Source organism: Adelges cooleyi, unplaced genomic scaffold, assembly GCF_023614345.1.
Source record: "Adelges cooleyi isolate 19-005CV unplaced genomic scaffold, UGA_ACOO_1.1 ACOO_flye_CR_arks_rails_tigmint_CR_PRNA_30, whole genome shotgun sequence".
Classification (NCBI taxonomy): domain Eukaryota; kingdom Metazoa; phylum Arthropoda; class Insecta; order Hemiptera; family Adelgidae; genus Adelges; species Adelges cooleyi.
This window is the reverse complement of record NW_026095971.1, coordinates 13,186,639-13,212,639: the sequence shown is the minus strand read 5'-3', so window position 1 is coordinate 13,212,639 and position 26,001 is coordinate 13,186,639. Positions and strand designations below refer to the sequence as shown.

At 27.2% G+C, this 26,001-nt stretch overlaps 1 protein-coding gene across 4 annotated transcripts in view; it reads left to right on the top strand.

Moving 5' to 3' along the window:
- Window positions 1-26,001, top strand: part of LOC126838121 (tachykinin-like peptides receptor 86C) — an 85,894-nt gene that overhangs the window by 21,002 nt on the left and 38,891 nt on the right. For 3 of the 4 annotated variants that reach the window (XM_050572266.1, XM_050572268.1, XM_050572269.1), the window contains exon 2: window positions 13,982-14,355. In XM_050572266.1, coding sequence (XP_050428223.1) covers window positions 14,025-14,355 — 331 coding nt within the window. In that variant the 5' untranslated portion in view covers window positions 13,982-14,024. The remainder of the gene's footprint in view (window positions 1-13,981; window positions 14,356-26,001) is intronic. The other variant, XM_050572267.1, reaches the window with a different exon arrangement.

Sequence of the window (26,001 nt, the reverse complement as noted above, 5' to 3'; positions counted from 1 at the left end):
AATACCTCTAAGCCCTCACTGTATATAAAAAGTCTTTATAATTAAAACTCGAGTATACAATAAATGTTAATTATTATATAATTATAAATTTATCACAATAATTGAGGCGCATAGCTCCAAAACAGCTTAACCCACAAATTGATTATTTCGAGAAAAAACAATTAAAATGTTTTGAATGACATTATTTAAATGGCAGCTCCAAACAAATCAAGTTTTGCTATTTTGTAGCATATTTTTTTAGAGTTGGGTCAGATTAGCTTTAAATTTTTATTTCATTTTAAAACATTTTGTAATACAACGAAATTTTTATTTTTTTGTCAGTTAAGCTGTTTTGGCGTTATACGTCCTCAATTATGATAGTTTTACATAACTTATTCAATCACAATATTTATAAAATAAAACAGTTTCTTAAAATAGAACAAGTTTTAGGTGCCCTGTTTATTAATTAAACATAAATTAAGCATTGGGTATAATATTATACACAGTGGCTTAACACCTGAAGTTAAACACATGATTTAAAATTTCAGAAATACCGACTAGGAATTCAGATCTAATAGTGATAAGAAGCCATGCCACACAATACACGTGTAGAAAAACGCTCATTTGTAAATAAAAATTACAATATTTCCCACTTAATTTAAAAATTAAAAATGTATTTTTGTTATTTAAATCTACTTTTAGACTTAGAATATACCAACTTCAATTTTAACCTCATATTTACTTTATTATACACGCAACTAAAAAAATATAGGTTAATTTCGGTCAATTTATTTTTATTAATGGAGCCGTCTTTAATAAAAAACATAAAAAGAGTAAACATATTTTTATGTCTAGGTATCTTATTGTTATAACATTTGATACTTTAATGATACTGTGGATATTATATGGACTCTCGTTTCATAAGAAGGTGTTATTTTGTTTATTAAATTAACTGTAGATAATGAGCTAATTAGATATTTTTATTCTACAATCAGACAAAATGACACCTTTTAATCAAATTTCATTAAAGTCTAATAATACATCGGCAAGAAACTGCAATTAGAAAACGGAGGTTTCATATTCATAATTGAATGGCACGAGAAAAATAACAGTATTAATTTAATTACTACAAAATATACTAGTTTCTTTAAAATAATATACTAATTATAGTAAAAATATCGTTAGTACACTTTGTTGTTCAGGAACAGTTTAGGCAGTCCATGTAAGGCAACCGTTTCCCGGCTCTTTTTTATTAGACGGTTTCTCGCCCGATAAACAAACCCACCTGACAAACCTAACACACTGCCGCCTTATCCACTCGTCTTTTGTCCTAGTTTGTCGTCTAGATTTATATCCAGTAATTTTATCTACAATTTAGTTAAACCTACTATAATACGACAGATTCGGATAAAACAGATGGCCGTAGTCCACCAAAAATGATCAGGGTTTTCACATTTATATACATTCGGTTCACAGTATCGGGTAATGTGACACTCGCGATAAAACGCGCAATGTCCTAAATAATTGTTCAACTAGTTTATGATTTATGATATCCACAAATATATTATTACAGATTGGTTGGTACTTTAACAGTGACATGTTATTTTCTTTATAATGCATAACAACTATATTACCAAAAACAAAAAAAGCTAATAAATAGCAACTCTGTAAAAAGTTGTTTTTCTTTTAGTATACCGAGTGATTATTTGAATTCCTTATCATTAGTTTACTCTCAAAATAATTGCAATTTGTAGTTTTTTTCTTTTACACATTTTAGTTTTATATTATACAAGCTGTCCAGACCCGGCGTTGCCCAAGATTTAGTCTGCCAGGGCTAAGTAAAGTAATTTCCAAACAGACAAGAATTCATTTTTAAATATACAGATTACAATTCAAACAATATTCAATTTTTTATCTTTTTTAGTATTTTCTAGAGCGTTATGAACTTTTGAAATTTAAATGGTAACATAATATATAATATTATTTAATTTAATTTTTAAATTAAGAATAATTTACTGAACATTTTCTGAAACCTAACTGGCCAAGAACCACGTTTGAATAATTATTTTTTCAAGTTATTAAAATTAATTTAGAACGGGAGGAGGAGTGCGGTTGAGTGATGCATGAATATAAAAAAAACTCTACACTCCACCTCTTCCACCCGTTTAAATTTTAACCTTTAAGGGGATTTTAAAGTGGTCTGTTTTATAGACGTATTAGACCAAAAAGTCTATCAACGTTTTGACTACTGAAGATGTTCGGATTTCCATTCTGTAAAGATATACGAGTTCTTCGGCTATTTTAATAGGTTATGATGGTTTTTTGTTCTTGTTATGTAAAAAATTGTATTTTAATATTAAAAAGTCTTTAAACTACAAAGAAATTTAATTTTTAAATGAAAATCTGTTTTCAGTGTAACCCGCTTTGTATTGAATGTATAATATTATCATTATTATACATGTTAGTACTAATTTTAGTACATTTAGGCTTTACAATTTTATATTAGTATACCCAAAAACGATAAAACTTACGACAAACGTTTATACTAGGGATTGCGGTTTCGAAAGGGTAACAAAAATACACGGATACCAGTGTTTGTTATATGGGTATTTAAGGTAAAACTCTGGTTTTTAAACACGAGTACATGTCAAGACTACCCGAATATCCGCAATCGCAAAATGCCTGTGTAAACACTACACTTGTATTTTTAATTATCCGGGTTTCTTATTCACACGGGTGCTTATGTATTTTGTTATTCGTGTAAACGTAACCATCAGCTTATACTCTGCTCCAAGAGAGACCATGCTTGCATAGAAACCAAAATAAATTACTTTCGCATACATTCGTGCAAACAAGAGTATAAAAGAGTAAGGTTTTTTATTATTTCTGCTGAGGCATCGTCTCTCGTGGAAAAGGGTTTAGTTACATTTTTTTATTTAATTTATATGAAATAGTGACGTTAAATAGTAGTAATTGTAAATTAACATCATAGAAAAACAATATTTGTATGCACTTTGTTTTATGAACATTAATTAGTAAGATAAGATCATACAAATAAAGTAAAGTTAACACATTTATAAAGGAAATTCCATTACCTAATACAATTTTAGTGTTAGATTTCATTATAAGGAAAAAATGTAAATATAATAATCTAATGCAAATTATTAAAATTATCTAATTTGCTTATTATGTCTCTACCTGTCCAGACACACATAAAAAAAGTAATTGAAACTAATGGGAATCTATCATTTTTCAATCAATTACTCTAAAATGAGATCAAATTTTAATTTCTTTCAAGCCCACGTATTATAGTAATATTCACTACTATAATATACCACAACACGCGTGTGTGGCATAAAATGAAAACGAAGTCTAAAAAGTATATATTTATGTATATATGGACTCGATGTGTTCATGCAAACAAGTAAGAACGATTTTTTTCTTTAAACAAATTCTTAGAAGTATATGTTTTTATATTTTAATGTCAAAAACATATTATTATTACAGAAAATAACAAATTGATTAAATAACAAAATCATGTTAAGGTGTTACACATTTTTTGTAGGTGGAATTTTTACAGAAATAAGTCATTTCATACTAGTTGTAAGTCTAAATCAGAAATACTTATTTTATTTTATTGATAGATGAATTAAATTAAAAAAATAATATATTATATATTCCTGTAGAACTCATAATCCATGTCACGTAGTTTCTGTCCTGTAAAAATATTTTTATTTCTAGATTATACGGGAATATGTGTAGTAATTTAATATCATTTCTTTTGCTTCTGAACCATGCAACCATGAACCAAAGCATGCAACTATTTCCAGATGTCTAGCAAAAAATATCACGCATTTTCTAAATAATACATTTTTTATATCATTATTTTTACTTTATCTTAGTAAAGCAAAAAATGGATGTTCGTAAAACAAAAACTTCTAATAATAACATTATTTGAAACAACCGATAAAATCGAATTATGTTAAATTTAAGAAATAAAGCTGCGAAAACCATTGTATTGAGAAGGTGTCAAAATGAATACTTACAAGTTACAATTGAATAAATTAATATTGTTTTAAGCTTTTTTATTGCTAACACGCAAGAATTGTCAAGCGTAAGAACACGCGATTCAAAACAAACATTTTCCAAGCTCTATCACTGCTGGAGGTGTTTGAAATGTTTTTGTTGTTTTCTGAATATTGATGTCTTATTTCAATGATGACATTTTCTAATAATAATTTACACTGATTGTGTATTCAAGTTGACATTCGCCTATATTTTTTTTTGGCATTTTTAATAATATTTTTATTGTTCTTAAAAGTACAACTTGACAATCCAATGGAATAATGTGTCCAAAAATTAATCGAATTCATATGTTGAGCATTTAAGTCGATAATCATTACATCGAACAAGCCGAAAACTTAGATAGAAACCTGGGCAGTGTAATCATGCGGATGCAAGTATGTTACGGAAATTAAAACGAGGATTGCACAAGCGAAATTTGCATTCATGAGTAAAAGAAACCTATTATGTTCAAATAAATTGTGTGAAGGTGAGAAAATATGCCTACTTAAAATATATGTCTAGAGTATGGCATTATATGGCTGTGAACAAATCGGAACAAAATCTTCTTGAGAATTTCAAGAAGTGGTGTTGGAGAAGAGTGATGCGAGTTAGTTGGACAGAACGAAGAACAAACGACAACATATTAAGTGAAGAAACTGAAACCAGGAAGATACTCAGTACATTCAAGTTTCAGAGCTTCTATATATCATAATAGAAGGGAGGATAAGTGGCAAAAGAGACATAGAACGACCTGGAATATCGTAAATCAAAAAACTGATATCAGTTGTGACTTGCGCGGCTGACAGGCTACAGATAGTTGAAGAGGCTAGTGGGTGATAGAGAAAAATGGAGGAATTATGGGAAACTGCAAAACCAACCTTAGGGTCGAATACCTATATATATATGTACTTGCTCTACAGTCTATTAATCATAAGTATATACTATATTTTTAATATATAAGTATTTTTCTTTAAATATATTGTACACACATATTATGAGTAAATACATGTATTGATATTTGATTGTATGACAATACAATTCTCAGATAAAAATAGCCTAGATTACTACTTGTAAAGTCCTCTGCTGTTTGCCTGTGAAAATCCCGTCAAAATTAGTTCAGCCGTTTTGAGGATTGGCCCGGACAACCAAACAAACTTTTCGATTTTATTTATATGTATGGATATGAAGTTCATATCATTTTTCGGGTTTATTAGCTGAAAAAAAATACTCTCAAAATTTCATAACTGTATCTTAATATTAGTCCGTGCCAAAATCAATTTAAAGTTGTACGTTTAAATAACATGGGACCTCTAATTCATAAGTTGCCACTTCAAATTTCTCTAGTTTGAAATTTCACACCATATTATATCCTCATCTTATTCCCAGTTATTGCACCATTTTTCACCAATAAGTTCTTAGTAAAAGAAAATGAACTACATAATATGTACATTGTATATGTATTATATTATAATAAAGTGTTTTTGTATATTCCATATCAGTTGTTAATAATGTTATTATTATAAATTCCTAAATTTTATATCTTTTCTATATATTTAACCATAAGTTTGCTTAACAGTTTTTTCTAGATCCTAAATTTTACTGTCGCCTCTCTACAAAAATATTTCAATTCATTATCAAATAGCTGGATGCACAAATATTCATTAAAAATGAACACCGTCGTAAAGTATTTTATGCTCCCTTAAACAGTGGTAAAATGTATAGCCTTTTTACTTTCAATAAATATTAAATTTATATTATTTTATTTTATTTTATCAATCCAGAGGTAATATTTGATGTGCTATTATTAAATATATTACATTGGCATTTTATTGCTTGCCTTATTAGACATTGATAATTTCTTTAATCACTAAAATTGATGCCTAGCCAAAAATAAAACAATATCAATCTTAAGCATACGAATGGAGCAAGTTTTATTTCAGTTTTGCAAGTTTTACTGAAACAGTCACACATTTATTTTATGAGACATCACTGTTGATAAAAAATATTACAGGAAAACATACTTCCTACCGATGAAGTCCCAAAGGATACTTGTACTTTTCGTCGTCCATTAACATGATCTAATATAAAGACCTTAAGAACCACCACGCATTTTTGGAAACAAAATGATCCCACCATATTTTTACATGGATTACTGTGTTCTTCCAACTAAAAAAAAATTAAATTGAAATTTAAAAAATTTGTTTTTATTTTATTTATTTTATATATATATATATAAATCCTTTTGTCATCCGGTTCAAAAGCGCTCCGAGCACGCGACCCGAGTTGTCTAACCTAACCGTTTCCCTTCATTCGGCTGGTTTAAACATCTGCGTATAAACATTTGAAAAAAAAAAATTTTAAAAACACAAAAACTATATCGAAAACCTACTGTTTAAATATAAATTTGATATAAATTTCTATCATAATTAATTAATTGTCGCAATTCAATAAAACAAATATGTACAATAAGCGAAGCATCAAGTGCGAAGTTAGTATTATAATAATAAGAACTTAAAAATGTAATATACTTAAAATAATAACAGTACATTTTAAAATAAAATTGAAAATCTTTTTTTACTCTTAACTTTTGATGTAGATATATGTATATCACACAAGTGTCATATTAAGTACATTTCTTATAATTTGACAAGAACAACGTTTAAAATTGTATAAGGATATCGCACATGTATATTTTAATAAATACATGAACATTGTTAGAAAACGGCCATAAATTCTGCTAGCTGTATACTTTCTCAGAACTGTACGTACAACTTAGAATAAACCACTTTGGATTTTAAATTGAGTATAATATTTATATGAATTATATTTTTAAGCCACTTAAAAATCCTATGAATACTAAATATTATATCAATATAAATCTGTGCACCTAAGTAAAATATTTTGATAGATATTAAGGGGAAACACGAATCCAAAAACAATTTATCTTTTCGATATTTATATTTTCATCAAAACCATTTACTTGATTTGTGTACTTAGTCTTTAAATAATACAACACAAAATATAAAGACAAATGTACGTTTATTATGAAACGATGTACACGATTGACTGATCATTGTTCGACGTATTAGCATACACGTTGGACAATCCCCACCGCGTATAGTTAGATCGTGCCTTAATTAATGTTATCTCAATATTAATTATTATTGTCAATACAATAAACAACAACTTGAATACATATTTATATATTTTGTTTTTAAAACATTTTGCAATAGCTAAAATAGGGGTTTTTTATGAATTTTTTTTGAATGTCCATTACTAATATATCAAAAGTCGGTAAATATGTTTTTCAATAAAACCCTTTTACAGTATAATTGGATATATTTTTCTTTTTCTTGTAGCTAAATCATATTATGGCAATATGGTTCTCAGTAACCCATATAGTTTTTCTTAAAAAAATAGCGAAACCCAATATCATTTCAAACAATAAAGGTCAATGAAAATGGTAGGTTGACAGGAAACCATGTATACATTAACAGAAGTCTCTGCAATTGTTATAATATATTAATTATATTACAATGTAGTTCATCTTGTTTTCTTTCATAGTTCTCACGATACAGAAAAAATATGTAGAGGCAGTTGGCTATCTTTTATTTCTTATCAATTTCTTTCTTGAATTAGAGACTCAGCGTATTTTTTTTAGAGGGGGAGGATTACTGTAAGATTACATTTAAATATTATGATATACATAATATGTAAATTTAAAATTTATTTGTTATGAAATTTACTATTTATCATTAATAGAACGGTATTTTTTTTATATAAATATCATATCTTATAAATACATTTAAAACTAAAATCATTTAACGAATCAAGTCTAACATTTTTTAGCAAAACATTATTATTAAACAAAACCCCGCGTTGGACTCAGTGAAGCAATACGAATCGTTTGACCAATCGCACACCTCAGAAAGGAAAATAACCTTTTTTACACTTCGAAATCGTAGAAGTAATTCATAAGGTATTACTTTGAGCTGACTTTATTTTTCTTCTCTTTCAGCTCTTCTTCTTTTCCTGTTTAGCTACTGCTTAAGGTATAATAAATTCTGCCTGAACCTCTACGTCTTAATCTTGAAGGGCAGGTTAGCGTGGGGAATTCGTCCTCGTATGTGAACCCCTGAAAGTTCACTCCTTCTCCATCAGTGGCGTGGAAGTTAACTCTTTGTCCATTACCGTCATACTGTTCCTAATGTCCTCAATCAGAGACGTAGGCCCTCACTAAACTAAGACATTTTTTTTTTCAAGACAAAACTGGCGTGCCTTTATTGTATTCCCAATTTTCAGAACCCTAAATTCCGTATCATATCCATATACAAGATCTTTTTAGTTGATCTAAATAAAAAATTGTGTGTTTCTTTACTCTACTTAAAACTTACATAAACTCTGAAAATTCAAATTTTCTTTAGATACTGATCAGCTCCTGCTAATGAGACTAAAATGAATAAGCAGATAACATTTATACCATTAAAACGATCTCAACGTTTTCAAAGAATACACAAAGCTATAATTTTTTACAAAATCCGTCCTCGGACAAATAATTTAACAGCTGTACGCAATTCTCAAGCTCGGTTGTCAACACCTGTGATTGCATCTCACAGTTATATTAATAACAAAGATCTCTCGATTTTCTTTATAAGTAGTATTTTAGATACTTCTCTAAAAACGTGAATCACAACTATTTTTTTGTTGAACTAATCCTTACTATGTAGCTATTTAACTACGCTTAACAATAACAAAAATGAACGGTAAGCCTTTAAGGCCTATGGAGCTACATGATGATGATGATGAATATTTTGTACTTAGATTAATTTAGAAACTTGTATGGAATTATTTATTTTTTATTTAACTTCCCAAAACCTGGTTTCTTAATTCTATACAAGAACTAAAATCTTGATTTCATAAAAGCAACAATTTTTGACGTTCTTGAATTGTTGAATTGCTCACTTTTTCTGAAAAAATATATAAGACAACCATTAAATGATTTCATTGTACAATATTAAAACAGTCGTTGTTATTATTGAGTATGTACCAAGAATACTTATACTATAAATATTGTTAAATAGGTTAAAAGTTATTTAAGCCGGTAAACCCATCAAAGTTGGTAGATCATTGCAATTTATAGTCATCGTTCGAATGAGTTAGTAGAGAGTAAAAGAAGTTTTAAAAAAAATGAGCTGCATAGAAGCAACTATCATCACTAACTAAACGTTAAGTGTTCTGACACGCTACTCGAAAAATTTAATTAAAATAAGCATAATATAAAGCAGCAGAATGTAGATATATCATATTTTTTAAAGATTTAAAATTGAACTCAAAAATGTATTTATTTTATAAATTATGATGACGTCAGATTTAAAAATACCATATTTATTTAGACTGTTATCTAAATGACATTAAATACACAAGACTGGAAATATTATACGAAGGCCGCAATCTCTACTAAGCATTATAATATGATTTTTAAGCTAACTACTTATATTATTATACTGTAGTGATAACATTAGGTAACTAATGTTATGTTATTGGTGCCTGAAAAAAAATTACTTATATATTTCTCTAAATACTAGATTGTATTGAATCGATAAGAGACCGATATTTCTGCTCTTATCGACGCGTGGGTTTATTATTAATTTATTATTATTTGATAAATACAACTTTTGAAGAAATTGAAATAAGTGCATTTCATTAACTGACTTATTGACGAATAGTCATATTTGATCATTGTCTTTTTTAAGAAAACTGTCTGGATATCTTATTAAATAAAAGTTTTTGCGTTCAAAATTAGGTTGGCGAAAAGGTGTCACGTGGTCCATCTATGTATATTTAAAAATATATAACAGCTTCCTAGAATTCTTATTTATTTCTTTATTCTTTTCATATCTCTTACCACCTAATTAATACTTATTAACTTTCTATTTACAGTTTTAATTTCGAAGTCAAATTACAACAATTATTTACAAATGTCGAACAACTTTTGATATTGACTTTATGTTTTTCTTTACAAATTTTGGGTATACTTTTTTTTTTAGAAAAATATAATGATATAATATTTACCTACCTAATGTTATTGTTAATATCGTTTTAAGTTTTAACTATATCCCAATTAAAATTAACGCAACAATGTTTGTACTCACAATATTACCACAAACTATAATTAGTATTTACCACGTAGATTATACCATTATTATTATACCATTATACCATTATTTACCACGTAGTTTTATAATTAATTTTGATTTTTTACTATTTTATAGATTTATATTTTACTAAATATTCAATACGTCCATATCATTATCATCACGACTACCGTACTTTATATGATTTCACTATACTTTTTATGTATATTTATAAGTATCGATTTAACTAGTTTTATTAATATGGAGGAAATCGATGAGAAAGATACAATACGAATAATGAGAGACAGCTGATATGATAAAACGTACTTCATACTTAAACGTTTAAGGTTTAGCTCAAAATAAGGATGTTTTTTTTATCTTAAAAAATTATTCAGCTAGTATGGTCAATAGATTTTAAGTTTTTGTCTATCTGATTTTACATAGGTTCGAAACTTCGGATACACATGAAGGCTAAACAATAATTTATGGCGTCGGGTCCAAGCATGTTACTATAATAACGTACAGTTTTATGTTTGCCCGTGTACAATAATTAAACGTGACTTATCGCTTATCATATCTTGCATTTATGATTATTGTTGTATTATAATAATTTATGTAAATTTATTATGTACAATGGATCAAGACAGACGAACAAAGAGAGTACAGATTTTCAAATAAATGCTTTAATGCGAAACTTTACATGGTAAAACTAAAAATCTTATATAATATAATTATGTTAAATTTTATAAAAAATAAATTTGTTAATAATAGTGTTTTCTTTATGTTTTGGATTGTTCTCTATAAAAAAAAGTGTGTCTATAATTCTTCGAGTTAAAATAATGGTAAGATATGTGTGTCATTTTAGTTGAAAATGATCTGCTGAAAATATTAACTAGTCGATTGAAAAAAGTTCAATATTGTAAAAGTTTATATATCTAACAATTATTTAATTTTTTTTTTTTTAAACATTTTTAAAAAATTACAAATTTACAAAAAAAACCTGTCTATATTAGACTAACCTGTCTTTTTTAATAAAAAAAGTTGACGATAGATATTTGAAAAAATTGTATATATTATACGACCACACTTCTTCTACCTTTAGTCTAATCTTCAGACCTTAAATCCCAAAACTACACCAAAAAAGTGTAGTAAAGAAAAAGATTCAACCCTTGGATCGGAAAAATTGTATTATTATTTTATTTTGTTAACGTATATTATTAATACTATTTCTAGAGAATAGTTCACAAAAAATGTTCGAATATTTTTTGTAAAATTATTAGCATGACGTTAGTTCTTATTTAACAAATACAAATGGAAATAGGTTATGTGGTATAAGAAATTAAAATATTATCCTAAAAAGTAATATCAATATTTAAAATTTCATATTCGATTATAGCTTATAAGATATTTGTTGTGGTTTTAAGCTTCGGTAGCTTATGCATAAAATAGAAAATAACAAACACTTCTTTTCATTGGATTTAAAAATATCTAAAAAACAAACTGTATAGTCATTTACGATTTCGTAATACTTAAATTAAGTAAATTGTTGGATCAATAAGACCGGACTCGAATCTTTTTTAATGTACACCCTACTTCATCCATCACTTGACAACTGAAGACAACTTTATTAATTACTTTATCCTGGTATCGAATTCGAGACCTTGCTCACTTCAACACTTTAGTGCTGAACACGGTAATGTATCATTCCCGAGAAATAACTAGAGACACATACCCACGGCTAGCAATATACTCTTTTTTCATTTGTCATTTCACTTATATATAGGTAGTATAAAATATTTCCTAAAATATTAAGTAAATAATATATAACTAATATAACATATTTCATTAAATGTGTTAATAGCTTAGTAAATTCAACACTACATTACTGTTAAGTGTAATTTTTTTTACTAAAAAAGCATTCATTCTATACAGACATAACCTATACGTGTCTTTACGATACAAGCTAGTCGAAATACTAGAAATAACTTTGATAAAAACCCCAGGTTTGTATGAAATAAAAAATATGCCTAAAAAAGAATATATGTCTATCAACCAATCTAATTTAAACTATTTAGTTTTTATTTATTTTAACTATAAATAAAAACCGTAATACTTATAATGTTCATAAAATTAGTTTTATAACTTTTTTAAACCGTATCTACAGTTTAACATAAGAGCGTTTTAGTCGTAAAAAATATTTTATCACTTCCGTGTTGTGGGCGCTGTATTAAAAGTTACTAAGTCACATATTTTACGAAATTTAATTTTTCATTATGTTATTTTATTTAAAATGTTGTTTTTTAAATGACTAGAATTTTAAAACTTTTTTTGTTAATATGAAAAATTTAGGTTTACTAATACGTACTATGTCTACACTGGAGAACACCTAAATTATCTTTCGTCTTAGTGGTCTTAAGATTTTAGAAAATTTGACTAAGCACTTTTAAAGATCACAACATTTACTATTACTTAAGTAATTATTTTGTTATCATCATCATCAGCTTAACAGGTTTTTAAGGCCAAATGCTGGCATCGTGAGGCGATGGTTTCTTGACGAATTCGCTGCCCAGGACGGGTCGTCAGTCCATCACCGAAAAATTATTGTTTACTAATCCAAAGAAGCCTTAAAATCAGAAATAAATGTGTTATTAGTATTTTTTATTCCTTAGAAATATATATATATATATATATATATTCTTTTTTCAATAAACCAAAAAATTGAAACTATAGAACTTTTTACAAACCTATTGATTAACATCGACATTTAAGGCGAACAACAGTATAAAATACTGGGGTTTTGCATTATTTTTAGATTATTGAAAATCTAGTCATGCATAAAAGAATTCCACGCTGTAATAAATATAATATTATCTACAAACACGCAGTCCCATGAGTAATAATGAAATATTTGAATTTTTGATCTCGAAGTTTGTAACAGGTACCACCATTTTACGCTATATTTTATAATACAAAATAAATGTAAAACGTACAGATGTAGCTGAATTGCCTATTCAATGCGCCGGATTACCGCAGTAGACGAAGACTTACTACCTAAAGGCTACACTTAAAATAAAACAAAAGCTTGTTTATAACATCTAACTTTTTTTGGAATAAATTATTAGAATATCGATGTTGCAGACGTTTTTTAACAGATCATACAAACTTGGGGATGTTAAATTTTTTTTAATTATGTGTTGTATTCACAACTATCAAACTATAACTGAAAAATTTTGCATTTTGAAAATTTTCTGCATTTTTCAGCTGAGTCTGTAACCACGAAAGAGCATTTTCATGTATCTAAGGTGGCTAGTAAACATATCAAGTTTCTGTCTAATATTTTAGTGTTTTCATAATATCTGACCTAAAACAATTCATAGGAATATGACCTCTTAAATTATTGAATTTATTTTTCAGTTCTAGTCTGAACGCTGTGAATACAACATATCTCTTATCTCTTATATCTTATCAGATAGCAGCGTAACATTTTTTTGTTAACACTTTTTTCGGTAATGTGCCAGAGCTAAGACATCCCCATCCCCATCCCCATCTTATCTCTTATCTCTTAAATTTATTCGGTACTTCAACGAGACATGAAAATGCTCATTCATGGTTGCGGACTCGTGTAAAAAATGCTTTTTATTACAATGATTGTTGAAAAAAAAAATTAAGGAACTAACTTAGCTGCATCTTTTACATACAAAATGCATAATTGCAATTCGCATAAATCTTAAAATTAACAAAATATAGAACATGACAAATGTGTTGCTGTAAAATAATTTTTGCATCAATGTTTTTTGTTATAGGTATTGAGCTGGAAATAATTTCTTCAACTTATTTTTTCCAGTAATGTCTGCGATGGAAGACCAGGTTGGCGAAGTACTGCTAAGAAACTGTACGATTATGGTACTTTCAACAGAGTTTGGACATTCCACTGCAGAACTGGAGTCGTCCAATTCTACCTTATTGTTAGGCATGCTCGGAACTATGTTGAACACCGCCGGGCTGACCATGCCTAAGAAGACCATAGCCAGAGATCGACTGCACGATTGCGTGTACCCTGTGACAGAGCCATCGCACAACATCAGTTGGTGGCATAAACTCACTTGGGTGACTTTATTCATAGCCATGTTGATAGTGGCCATTGTGGGCAATTTGATCGTCATATGGATTGTTCTAGGTAAGTAGTATTTAGTTTTTATTAACTCTGACTTTAATTATTACTGAGGGTTGTTTTGCGAATGTCAAAAGAGTACCATTATCCTGTTTTTTTTTAAATTATTAATTATAAAGATAGACTATTGTTATTCAATATTAATGTTAGTACAGGACCTTGAATAGTGACAGACAATACTTGTTGTCACTTGTCAGTGAAAAATGTTTCTCAATGTACAGTTTCCAGTTTCTACGTTATTATAATTCCATCAAAATGCAAACTGAAAAGTAATTATGTTTGCCTTTGATGTAATGAAATAATAGTGATTAAGGACCCTACGCCATCATTGTCCATTATCGACTAAGAGTCTCAACACTTAAATAAATTATTATGCACACCACGTAGTAAATAATATAGTATTATCAAACCACATATTTAAATATGGCACCAATAAAACGAAAAAGAAAATATATATAATCTCTCCAACACCCCCTCCCCCTTTCCCAATTGATAAAAAAAAACTCTTACTAAAGGATACTTATTTTCCATCTAATTATATTTTTAATAAAAGGGAAAATTTTCCCTAACATCTTTCAAAAACATAAACTGTACTATTTTTTTCTTTGCGAAAATATGACGTGTTTAAGTTATGGTATAAATACCACTAATTGAATATAAAGTACATGACTTTTAAATTCTATTCAACATTAGAAGGTATTATGGCTTCACAATGGTTTGTTGATGAAGTATTATCGATAAATCAAAAAATATCATATCTTTTTCTTTTAGAAGGGGTAGCAACTTTTTCTTAATTTTTCTAGCGTAGCTTTATTACCAAGGGCCTAAAAATTAAATTAAAGATAAATGTATATAGTGGATTATTAACGCATTTTCCTATAAAATACATGTTTTTTTTATTATTGTTCATGATAACATTATATTATGCAAAATTTAACTACTATTTCAGTGTGATTATCACCAGACACTACTATAGTCTATAAAGAATAAAGATAGATAGGATGTTATATAAGTGACAACTATAAAATATACTAATGCAATTATTGCACAATCCAGTAATTTTATGTAAGATCCATGCAAATATTCTTTACCTTTTCCACCTTGAACTCTTTCAAAGTTTATTAAGTGTCTATAAAAATGACACGTAAATGTGTATTCCAAGAAAAAAATTCTAAACATTACACAAGCGAAGCACAAGTGGCATGTTCCAGTATTATAAAAATGTTCATTCGTTTATTTTATGAAATCAGCTAGAGCTAAGTATGTTTAACAAATATGATAAACAACTTTTTATAACAAAATCAAATCAAAGCGTTCTGATCTTATTATAGTGAGTTAATCTCTTTCAGCTTTAATGATTTTTTTTGATAATTCTCGCAAAATGTTAATTGTACTCGTTTTTTACTATATCTTCTATACTTGTCAAAAAAACAAGTAAACAAGTTTAAAAACTTTTTTATTACAGGTTATTTAAATATAATTAAAAAAAATTTTTTTATTTTAAGTACTATTAAAATAAAATACTACTATACTATCACTGTAAAAAAAGGTTTTTCATTTTTTTCGGATAAGCCAAAAATGAGTATTTTAAACGTGCTTCAATTGAATAAAGTTACCACGCTTTATTATACCAAATCAATAAATTATAGAAATAAAAAAAGTGAAAACGTTACAATATTATAACTTGTAACGTTTTATTATGTTATATATATTATACTACAATATCATCGCCAAATAATTTTAGATTATTTATGTAATACTGTGTTATTAATTTTGCTGAATCCATATTATAGTTTTTTAAAAATTCATAAGTGTACATTTGTAATAGGACTTTGGTCTAGAATTTTTTTTTTCAATAATAAAACGATTTACGACAAAATATATTAGGATACATAATCGTTGCGTATATAATAATTTAACCAAAAGTCATAACGATATATAAAAAATGGTATAATATTTTCAAAATGAATACAACTCAGAACACGTGTGTCATGTATTTTATTTTTTCTGCTTGGGCAATCGTTTGTTTAATTTTTAAACTTAACAATGTATAATTGTTAAGTTAATTTTACCAGAAACAAAAGGATTTCATCACATTTAAATACTTTATTAGACTCTTTTATGTAAATTTCCAAAACTATAGTATCAAATTTTATTTAAAGATAATTAAATAATTTTTTAGTGTGAAAATCATTCGTTCATGTTTACATTTCATCGCTTTATAAATTGATATTTCTACAGGAGTTCTTAAGTGATTACTGGCAAAGATAATTGTACAGTGAATCATTATTTATAGTATATACAAGTATATATTATAACAATCGCAAAATGAATTACAGTGATTAATCTTGGAAAAGCAAACCTCAGCTATTATAATTAACTCGGATAAAGGGCTATCAATTTGTAAATTGCTAGTAGATTGTGCAAACACTGAACAGGCTCATAACTCAAATGGCAGTTTCTCTTGGAGCATAATTCCAATAATGAATCTCCTCTATTTTGCAGCTTTTTGGCTCGCAAATAACTCATAAATGTTTTATATTTTATGACTTCTTATATCAATAATCAGATTAATGTTTATTTACTGTCGTTATATTTTATGTATCCACTAAAAACAAGTATTTATTTATTGATTGTAGTATAATATAGATCAGTAAAGAAATAATCTTTATAGTCAATAAATATACATTTTTACAGTTTAGAAATTAGTTTCACCTAATCAAGTTGTAAACCATAACAAAAGTATAGCCTTAAGATGAACTAAATTAAATTACACGATTTTGATTTTTTAATAAAACTGTACTCTTTTTTTTATTGGACTCGTTTTAAATTAAATATAGTTGATTTATTTTTTTTACCAGGAGATAACGGATCAGCTTCGTGTGACTGATTCGTATTTTCGTGAATACTGTTTGCTCTTTCGTTGTAATACGGTAGTAGCGTAGTTGTTAGGTATATTTTGATAGTTTTCTATTGGTGCAAACTTTTTATATACCTATATTGTATAGAATTCTTTGTAGTTTTGTGTCTTATTGTGTTTGGTCATTTGTATAAAATGTGTTTTTTTGTAACCAGTTCATTAACTCTGTTAGTTGTTTTACTATATTCAGCTTGTTTTTTTCCAAATGTTTCCCGGGGCACTAATGACTGGTTAAAACTTAAAAGTGAATTACCAAGGGAAAAGTGTTAATGTCTTAAATAACTTTTATGTTATGGTTGTTTATCGCCATAATTGTGCTTGGGAAGTAAGTGAGGAATACATTTAGTTATTACAGTAGTTTTAGATTATATCTAAGGTTTTGATCGTTAATCATTCTAAAGAAGATTTTAAATTTAAGATGCAATAAAAATATAAAATAAATTTAAAAATATATTTTTTAAATTTAATGAAAATATCAAATTGTTTGATCTGAGAGTAGACTATTTTATGTTTTTCAATACTACATAATAAGTTCCAGAAATACATTTCAGATAAAATAACTATTACTAGTATTCTTTCTCTTTTAAAATTAAAATAATAACTATGAATAATCGTTGTCAATCGCAAACGTTACATATATATGCATAACGTATACACGTTCTGAAAATAAGCAGTGTGAATAAATCGTTTAAAATAATTTTTATATAATTGTGCAAAAATGCAAAATAAAATTTGTATTTCCAATGTGTCCTTATTAGTTTTATTTTTTTTAATTTAAAAAAACGAATGTTAAAGAAGTACGCTGTACGGATAGAAAAATATTTTATTATCATATAATGTTACTAGTTACTAAAGCGAAAAAAAAACAAGTAATATAGTTAGTAAGTTACTTTTTTTTTAAAGTGATTTTATCACGTCTCATCATGTATAAATTAACCGCCCTACAAGAGTTTGAACGACTAGACCTCCAATGCTTCGTCCCCAATGAGTGTCCTTTTTAATATTTTATATATTATGTTCGGGAATAAAGAATTTATATTTAATAAAGCCATAAAAAACCAAAATTGTAACCTTATAAATGAGAAAACATATTTATATAAAATGAATTCCTTGAAATCGCTGTAAAAAGATTTTAATAGTCTCTTTCATTTCAAACCCAACTGTTCGATATATTTTACTTTGAACCTTTTTGTACAATAAAATCATACTATGATGTTCTAACAAATAATTTAGAAAAGCTTCACTACCAATAACACATTATCATACTCGTACATACATCTACGTCTGTGATATATTAACCAGTAAACAACAACGTCACACAAAAAAGCTGATTATATATGATATCTCTTGTTCTCTATATATTTACAAGTTTAAAACTATGCACTCGTATACATATTGAAGATTCAGTAGGAATATGGGTATTATGTGATTAAAATTGTATGGTTTCGTGGTCATAAACAAGTATAAGTTTAATTACTTTTCAACTACCAACATCCATTGTTACAGCTCTAAAAAAACGATTTAAACAAATATAATTTTAATTAATATTATTATTAAAGTTTGATGAACGACTTTACAAACAAAATGTATTTTATTGAGTCTTTACTTAAAAACCACGAATCCATTTTTCTCTAAAATTATCCAATCCCAAACCAGTTTAATAATTTTATATCAATAATAATGTTTATCATATATTTTATTAATAAAAAAAAAACTGTTGAAACAAAATCAACATCGACCTAGCTAAATAAAAACCTAGCGCAGTTCTTTCATAAAAAAAAGTAAAAAGTTATTAGCAAAGAAAGAAAGTTAAGTATAAAAAATACTATTCAATTATTACTTACAAGTCGCACATTTTATATTAAAATTATTTTTTATAGTAACGAGCTATAACACATCAATACAACAATTTTAGCCTGGCTATAGTATCATATTACATTTCAATATGGCTAATTAAAGTTATAATTTATTATTATATGTATATTACTATTTACTGGTTCACTTAAGTTTAAGGTTATTGTCATGCAAAATATAATGTCAAGATGTTTATTTTTTATTTAACAAGACTCATTTTGAAAGTGACTATCGAGACTTTTAAACATAGGCATTATTTATGAATGAACTTCTTAGAAAATAAATAGAAAAAGTTCAGAGTTTATACTAGTGTTAATACAAACTTATTGAACAACTTTTACACTTACATGACGATAGAATGTATTTGTTCTAATTTTGCTAGAGTCAACTATTCTCTCAGCCAGAAACCTCCGATGCACTTAATAGTAGTTGTACCTTACCTTACGTTTACACGGTTAAGGATTGCATTGTCACTACATACCACGAAATAACAATTTATGATCTTCGCTTGTACGTTCTTATGTAACTAATATCATTATTATAACAACGGTTCATTTAATTTAATCGGAACCAATGTATACAATCGATAAGACCGCGGTAAGCATCATATGCTCGAATTTTAAAGACTATTGAACTGAAAGGATAACATTGATAATTCGGTAAAATATGATCTAAATTCGGTAAAATATTATCTAAATAAAGACCAGACCAACTACAGGTTACACTTTAATTCGATATTGGGAGCAAATTGTAAGACCTAGTTTGAAGAAGGCGACATTGAAATTTAGGAATTACCCAATTCTCCAACGTACTTTTTGTATATTTTGTATAAATTGTTTTTTGTGATTTTCGAAATATTCCATATAAATATTGTACGTAATTCAAATTAAATATTAGGTTTTTATAAACCGTGGCAGTAACCGCAATCCGGAAAATAAAAACTTTTAAAAATGTTCGTTGGAAATAAATCATTATAAAATACTTGAGTCAGTAAATAATACGTTTTAAATTAATCTAGACGTTCACTTAAAAAGTTTGTTTATTTTGAAATTATTTCATATTAGATAAGTGCTCTCAGTATAAAATGAAAAACTCCATTACACATTTTTAAGACGAAAAGGTATATTATTATTATAGGAAAAAACATACCTAGAAAGCTGTTAACCATATTTCGAAGGCCCCAACTTACTCTCGAATATTCGTGATACTATATTAAGTATAAAAGTAATGATTTATAACATCCTTAAAACAAGGATCTGTGGAAAGGATAAATATTACTTAAGATAACTATAGCAGCTATAATAGAATTAGGTCACCTTAAAACCGCTATAACCTGTTCACACTTAGTTTATTGTTGTCGTAAAAAAACTGATAATTTTTTTAAACTTTGTTCGTATTTTAACAATTATTCGTCTACATTTTGCTCTGTTTCGCGTTAATATTTTGATGAACATCATACATTATATGTACTCAAATCAAAAATATGTAATCTGCTAAATTAGTTAAACAAATTGGGGAAAAGTGAATTTTTTTTTTAATTTAATAAAACAACATTATAAATAAATTGACGTTCCTTACGAAAACTGGCATGTTTCATTTTCCTAACAAAAATAAACATGTTTTAGTATGCCAACAATAACGAGATATTTAAAAATTACTTACAAATATTATAATGTATTAACTTTTAGTATTCGCCGCAAAATTAAACACGTTTCGACGTTTTCCGTCGAAAATACAAAAACACTTTAGGCATGTTCCGGCGAAAAACAACACGTATCTCAACTAACCCCGAAAATCAACACATTTTAGAATTGGCTTTCGTCGATGAACTGAAAAACGTATTGTTTTTAGTTGTCAAAACGTGTTACTTTTGGTAGTAAAATTATGAAACGCTTATTTTAGTGACAGTCACCAAAACGCTTTATTATTCATTTACAACATAAGCTTATGGTTTGTTTTTCGTAAAATTAAACATGCTACACATAATAAGAGATATTTCCCTTTTGTGCCAAAACAAATTCAAATTCGTCGATGAGATGCCTAATAAGAAGATGTCACATCGGTAGATCGCGAATTTGAATGCATCATATAGTATGTAATTTTATTATGTTATTCGTCCCGACTCATTGTACTGGCTTCATACAATTACTTCCACCTTACTATAACTAGTTTATGAAGTAACATTATTAATAGATTGTCATTGCATGTATCTTTGTCGTTAAGGTTAGGATAAAAATAGTTAAAATTTAAAGACAAAATCTGATTTAATCGTATTACCTGCACAAACTTCCTACACTAATATCGTGTTTGTACCAAGCGTGGGCTTTAAGTTGTGTAAGAATTTTGGTCCTTTCTGTAGGCTTTTATCATCATGCCATTATTTTAGTCCAATAACTTCAAGGATTTGAATAGATCACTTTTTTTTAACGTATGTAAATTTTAGTTATGATTATTAGTTATGCAGGTAATTAATAAAATAAACAATATTTAACAATGTATATAAGTAAAATAATAAATACAGGTATTTTTTATTATTAATTAAAATGAATAAAATAGTTATGTATTTGTTGTATAAGTTCTTCCGTAACAACGATTAAAACCATACAATTTCCATTAAATAACACAACGCTTTTTGTTTCATCATTTTAATTAATCGGATTTTTTCTCTTTAACAAAGAGGTTGAACATTTATAGGAAACCGTTGAATAATTTTAAACATTTTAATTAGCTATTTCAGATTACTGTTACACCAAAGATTTTTAAATAATGCCAATTTATTAGCTAACATTTTAATTCAGGTAATTACTTAAGTCAAAAGACGTTTAATTTTGAATTTGTTTTTCACTGTTAAAACTTTTTAGCATGAAAACGCTGTTCGAAGGAGTTAGTTTTTGCAGTTTTATTATGTAGTCTTTTTTTTTTTTAATATGGGTACACTTATTTACTTTTTGAAATTATATAGAGGTGGTGTGTATGACGCGGAATTGGTTTACTTTTAGGTTATTGCTTTTCTGTTACAATGAAAGAAATCCATAAATATTCAAACAATTCTACAAATATGTTTCACCATGGCGTTCATTTCCTTTTCTTGCCAGAATGGCCAAAATCTGTTATTTTGTATAAAAAAGGACATATAATATCCAAGTATCATTATTATTATTTTTTTTTTAATAATTTAAGGGATCCACTATATGTCATCACTAAATGAATACATACTCACAAATATCCCGAGTATAATATACTATTCTGTTTCAAAAACAAATTTATCCGTCATTAAATTTTAGTTAACTTAGCATGCAGGGTTCAGAAGGTTAGTAACACTGCATTATTTTCAGGATTTAATTTTTTTTTAGTTTTAGATTTAAATATGAATTTTTGGACGGAATACGTTAAACATCGTTATAAAATAATTATAGTAATCAGTGATCAAATATTAATAAAAATGGTATGAAAAGGTTACTGCGGCAAACTGTACTATCTTTTTTACTAAAAATATATTATGCAGAGGAACCGCAAAGGAGCTTATTTTATACGGCTGACGTCTTTGTCCGTTTCATTGCAATTCTCTGCAACACTATGCTTTTGTTTTTTGTACTTATCCATTAAAACACGGAACAAAACGGAAGCCTTCTGCTAGAGGGCTTTTGTCGTAAAGTATAAATTACAACTAGAGAAAGAGTTGTACTAAATAAAAATACAATAATAGAAACTTACAGAATTGCTACTTTAAGAGAATACTCCGATTCTTAATAAATAATATAATACATTTCTCTATTTGATAAAATATGATGGCATTTATAAATGCAATGGAAAAAAATATAAAAGCGATTTATGGAAACATTAATTAACAGTTTTCTATTTTATTCGAACATTTATTTATGTTATTGTCCTATACAATTTAACAATCTCAAATATTTAAGCTTTTTTTATTTTTAAAAATATCATTTAAATTTACCTAATTTTTTCAGTTAGGTACTTTAGTTGAACCTTTGTACGGAACTAAAGGTTGTTTCAGTCATAGAATGGGGGGGGGGGGGGGTTATGACAAGACCTCGAAAAATGGCTTAACTTCAGTAACTCATTCGAAGAACTGTATTATAAAATCGATTGATGTCGTTTCCTTAATTTTATTTCCCGGTCAACGTGCGTCATCGGTTGTTGATTTTTAACAAAACACTGCAATCATCACATATTATGTTACAAACATAAGATTAAGTACACGTGTTTATATAATAAAAGTGTATATTTTATGATTTCGGAATATATTTCGTTGAAAACATTTGCGTCAAATTATTTTTTTACATCTTGTTGCGAACCACAGTCCACAAAAACGATTTTCATTGCGCACATTAAAAAACCTTCAAATTAAAAAGAATTTAAATGTTCACAGCCAAAATTGCACTTATGTAGCGGATTCATAAAAAATACAGGGTGGTCCATCTGATGTAAAACTCATTTTCTTGAAAAATATAAACATTTTGAAAATTATTATAAAACTATATTTTTAATTACATAGAAAATGTTAACTTTCGTCGTTTATGTGTATGTAATAAGTATGGATTTCGTTTTTTTAAATGAGAACATGTTTTTAATTCGATAAATATGTAAACAACAATTTTTTTAATTTGCCAGTGTTTGAATTTTTTATTTTCACCAATCTCTTTGTTTGCATAGTAAATATTTGAATTTAAGATCAATACTCGTTCGGTTTTTACAACAGTAGCACAACAGTTTCCCATTAAATAATAATATTGATCCTGTCGATAACACTGTCAACGTTAATATGTTTAAATGTAATATATTTGCAAAGTCAAACGAACAGATTGATGTCTTACATCAGATGGATCACCATGTAGCTGTTATTCGTATCGTTTCTGCAGTCATTGATTCAATTTATTGTTTTTTACGCACAAGTTTTTAAAGTTATAACAATCGATTTATGAATTGCACATATACAAATATAGACTTTATGGTAAACTAAATAATATGTTTATATTGTGGCATAAAAACGAATTAACACCAGGAAATAAATTACAACCCGTAATGTAGAATTAAATATAATTATTTCTAGTTTCCGTCATGAATTAATGCAACTAAATTGAGATGCCAATTGTCATTCGTGGTAGACGACATTTCCAAGTTGTATAATTATTTAATTAATTCGAATCGCCCGCTAACAACTTGGACAACTATTTTTTAATAAAATAAATCCGATTAATTTAATTACGTGACCCACATTTAAAAATAATAAAATAAAATAAAACTGAATTAACTTGTCTAAAAAAAACAATCTTATAAACTTCCTAAATTTAAACAAAACATACAATTCCATTAATTAAATCGGACAAACTTTTATAATTGTTTAAACAAATTCAATTCAAGTTCGATCGTTTAATGTTTTATGATAACTAAAAAAGTAAGTTGAAAACAATATTTAATTATTTCCAAATAAGATTTTGCTAATAATTCGCTCTTATTAATTAATTACTATCATTATGTTTTTGAACATTTTCTGCATTTGTTTAGATAATCTTTGAATCTTCCTTTACAAATATAGATATTATCTATAGCCACAGTAAAATATTATATTTAATACATAAGAGTATAATACATTAGTACAAATTAATTTTTTTTAACAAATATATTATTATAAAAAAACGTTGTCATCAGAAAATCATTTAGCCAACAGATGGACCACATCTTATAGTACTGTAGTATAGCATATACTATTAAATTGAAAACGAAACATTGATATATTCAGACGTTAAACAAGTGGTGCGGAAAAGATATTATTTTAAAAATAAACTGTAATCATAACATCCGTCATCTCGATTCCTGTGTACAAAGTAATCTCAGCCAAGTAGAAAATATAATAATTTCAAGTGGTGCTACCATAAAAATATTTGGTAAAAAACGAGAAAAACACATTTCATACTTATTCAATCTTTATTGTTAAAACTAAAACGTTTCCTTTCAGTGGTCTTTAGGAACTGGTAGATTAAACCTAAACAGTACTAACTTCTGACTGAAAAAAATACAAAACTCCAAAATGTTAGTATATTATCTAAAAATCGGGCGTTACATGAAATTCTGATCATCCTGTATATTATTATCATATATACTTTATAGAATAAACATAATGTAGGGTATATAAACTTATAAGATTAACTTCCGTTGTCGTTCATTAAATATGCATTACCAAAGTAATAAGTTTTATTTAATATTATACACTATACAGGTACTCAATACTAAAGCCATACGCGATAAGAAAATATCGTATATTCATAATCAATACACAGATCCTTCATTATGTACTCCTTGGTGTAGAATGTCATTGTTAAATTATTGAAAGTTAATAATGTTACTCGTATTATAATGTAGTTTTACAAAACTACCAGAATATTTTTACCACACACAACCTCGGTCAAATTATATTTTCAGTGTGACATTGTTATAATGAGACATATATTAATTATACTAGGGAGACAATGTAATTCAATACTATTATACGCGAGTAAAGTTTAAAACTCACTTTTTGAGATCAATAGTCGGATCATACGGCTATCAACAAGATAATATATCAACTTTATGCGTCACGTCCGTCAAAATCAAGTAGATTGTAACCACGGTAAACATTTTAATAAATAAACCCAATCGGCGCTTTGAAGATATTTTGAAGTTTTAGCTAACTGTAAACATACTACCTACGAGTTAATCAGTTTCACTTCACAACAATATGATTTTAAAAGATTAATAGGTAAAAACCATATTATGATTACAAATAATATTAATTATAACACGCTAATTATCTTTACATGTGAATGGTCCAACGATAATTATTTACTTACAAATATGTTTAGTTCATTGTTTTACCCAAA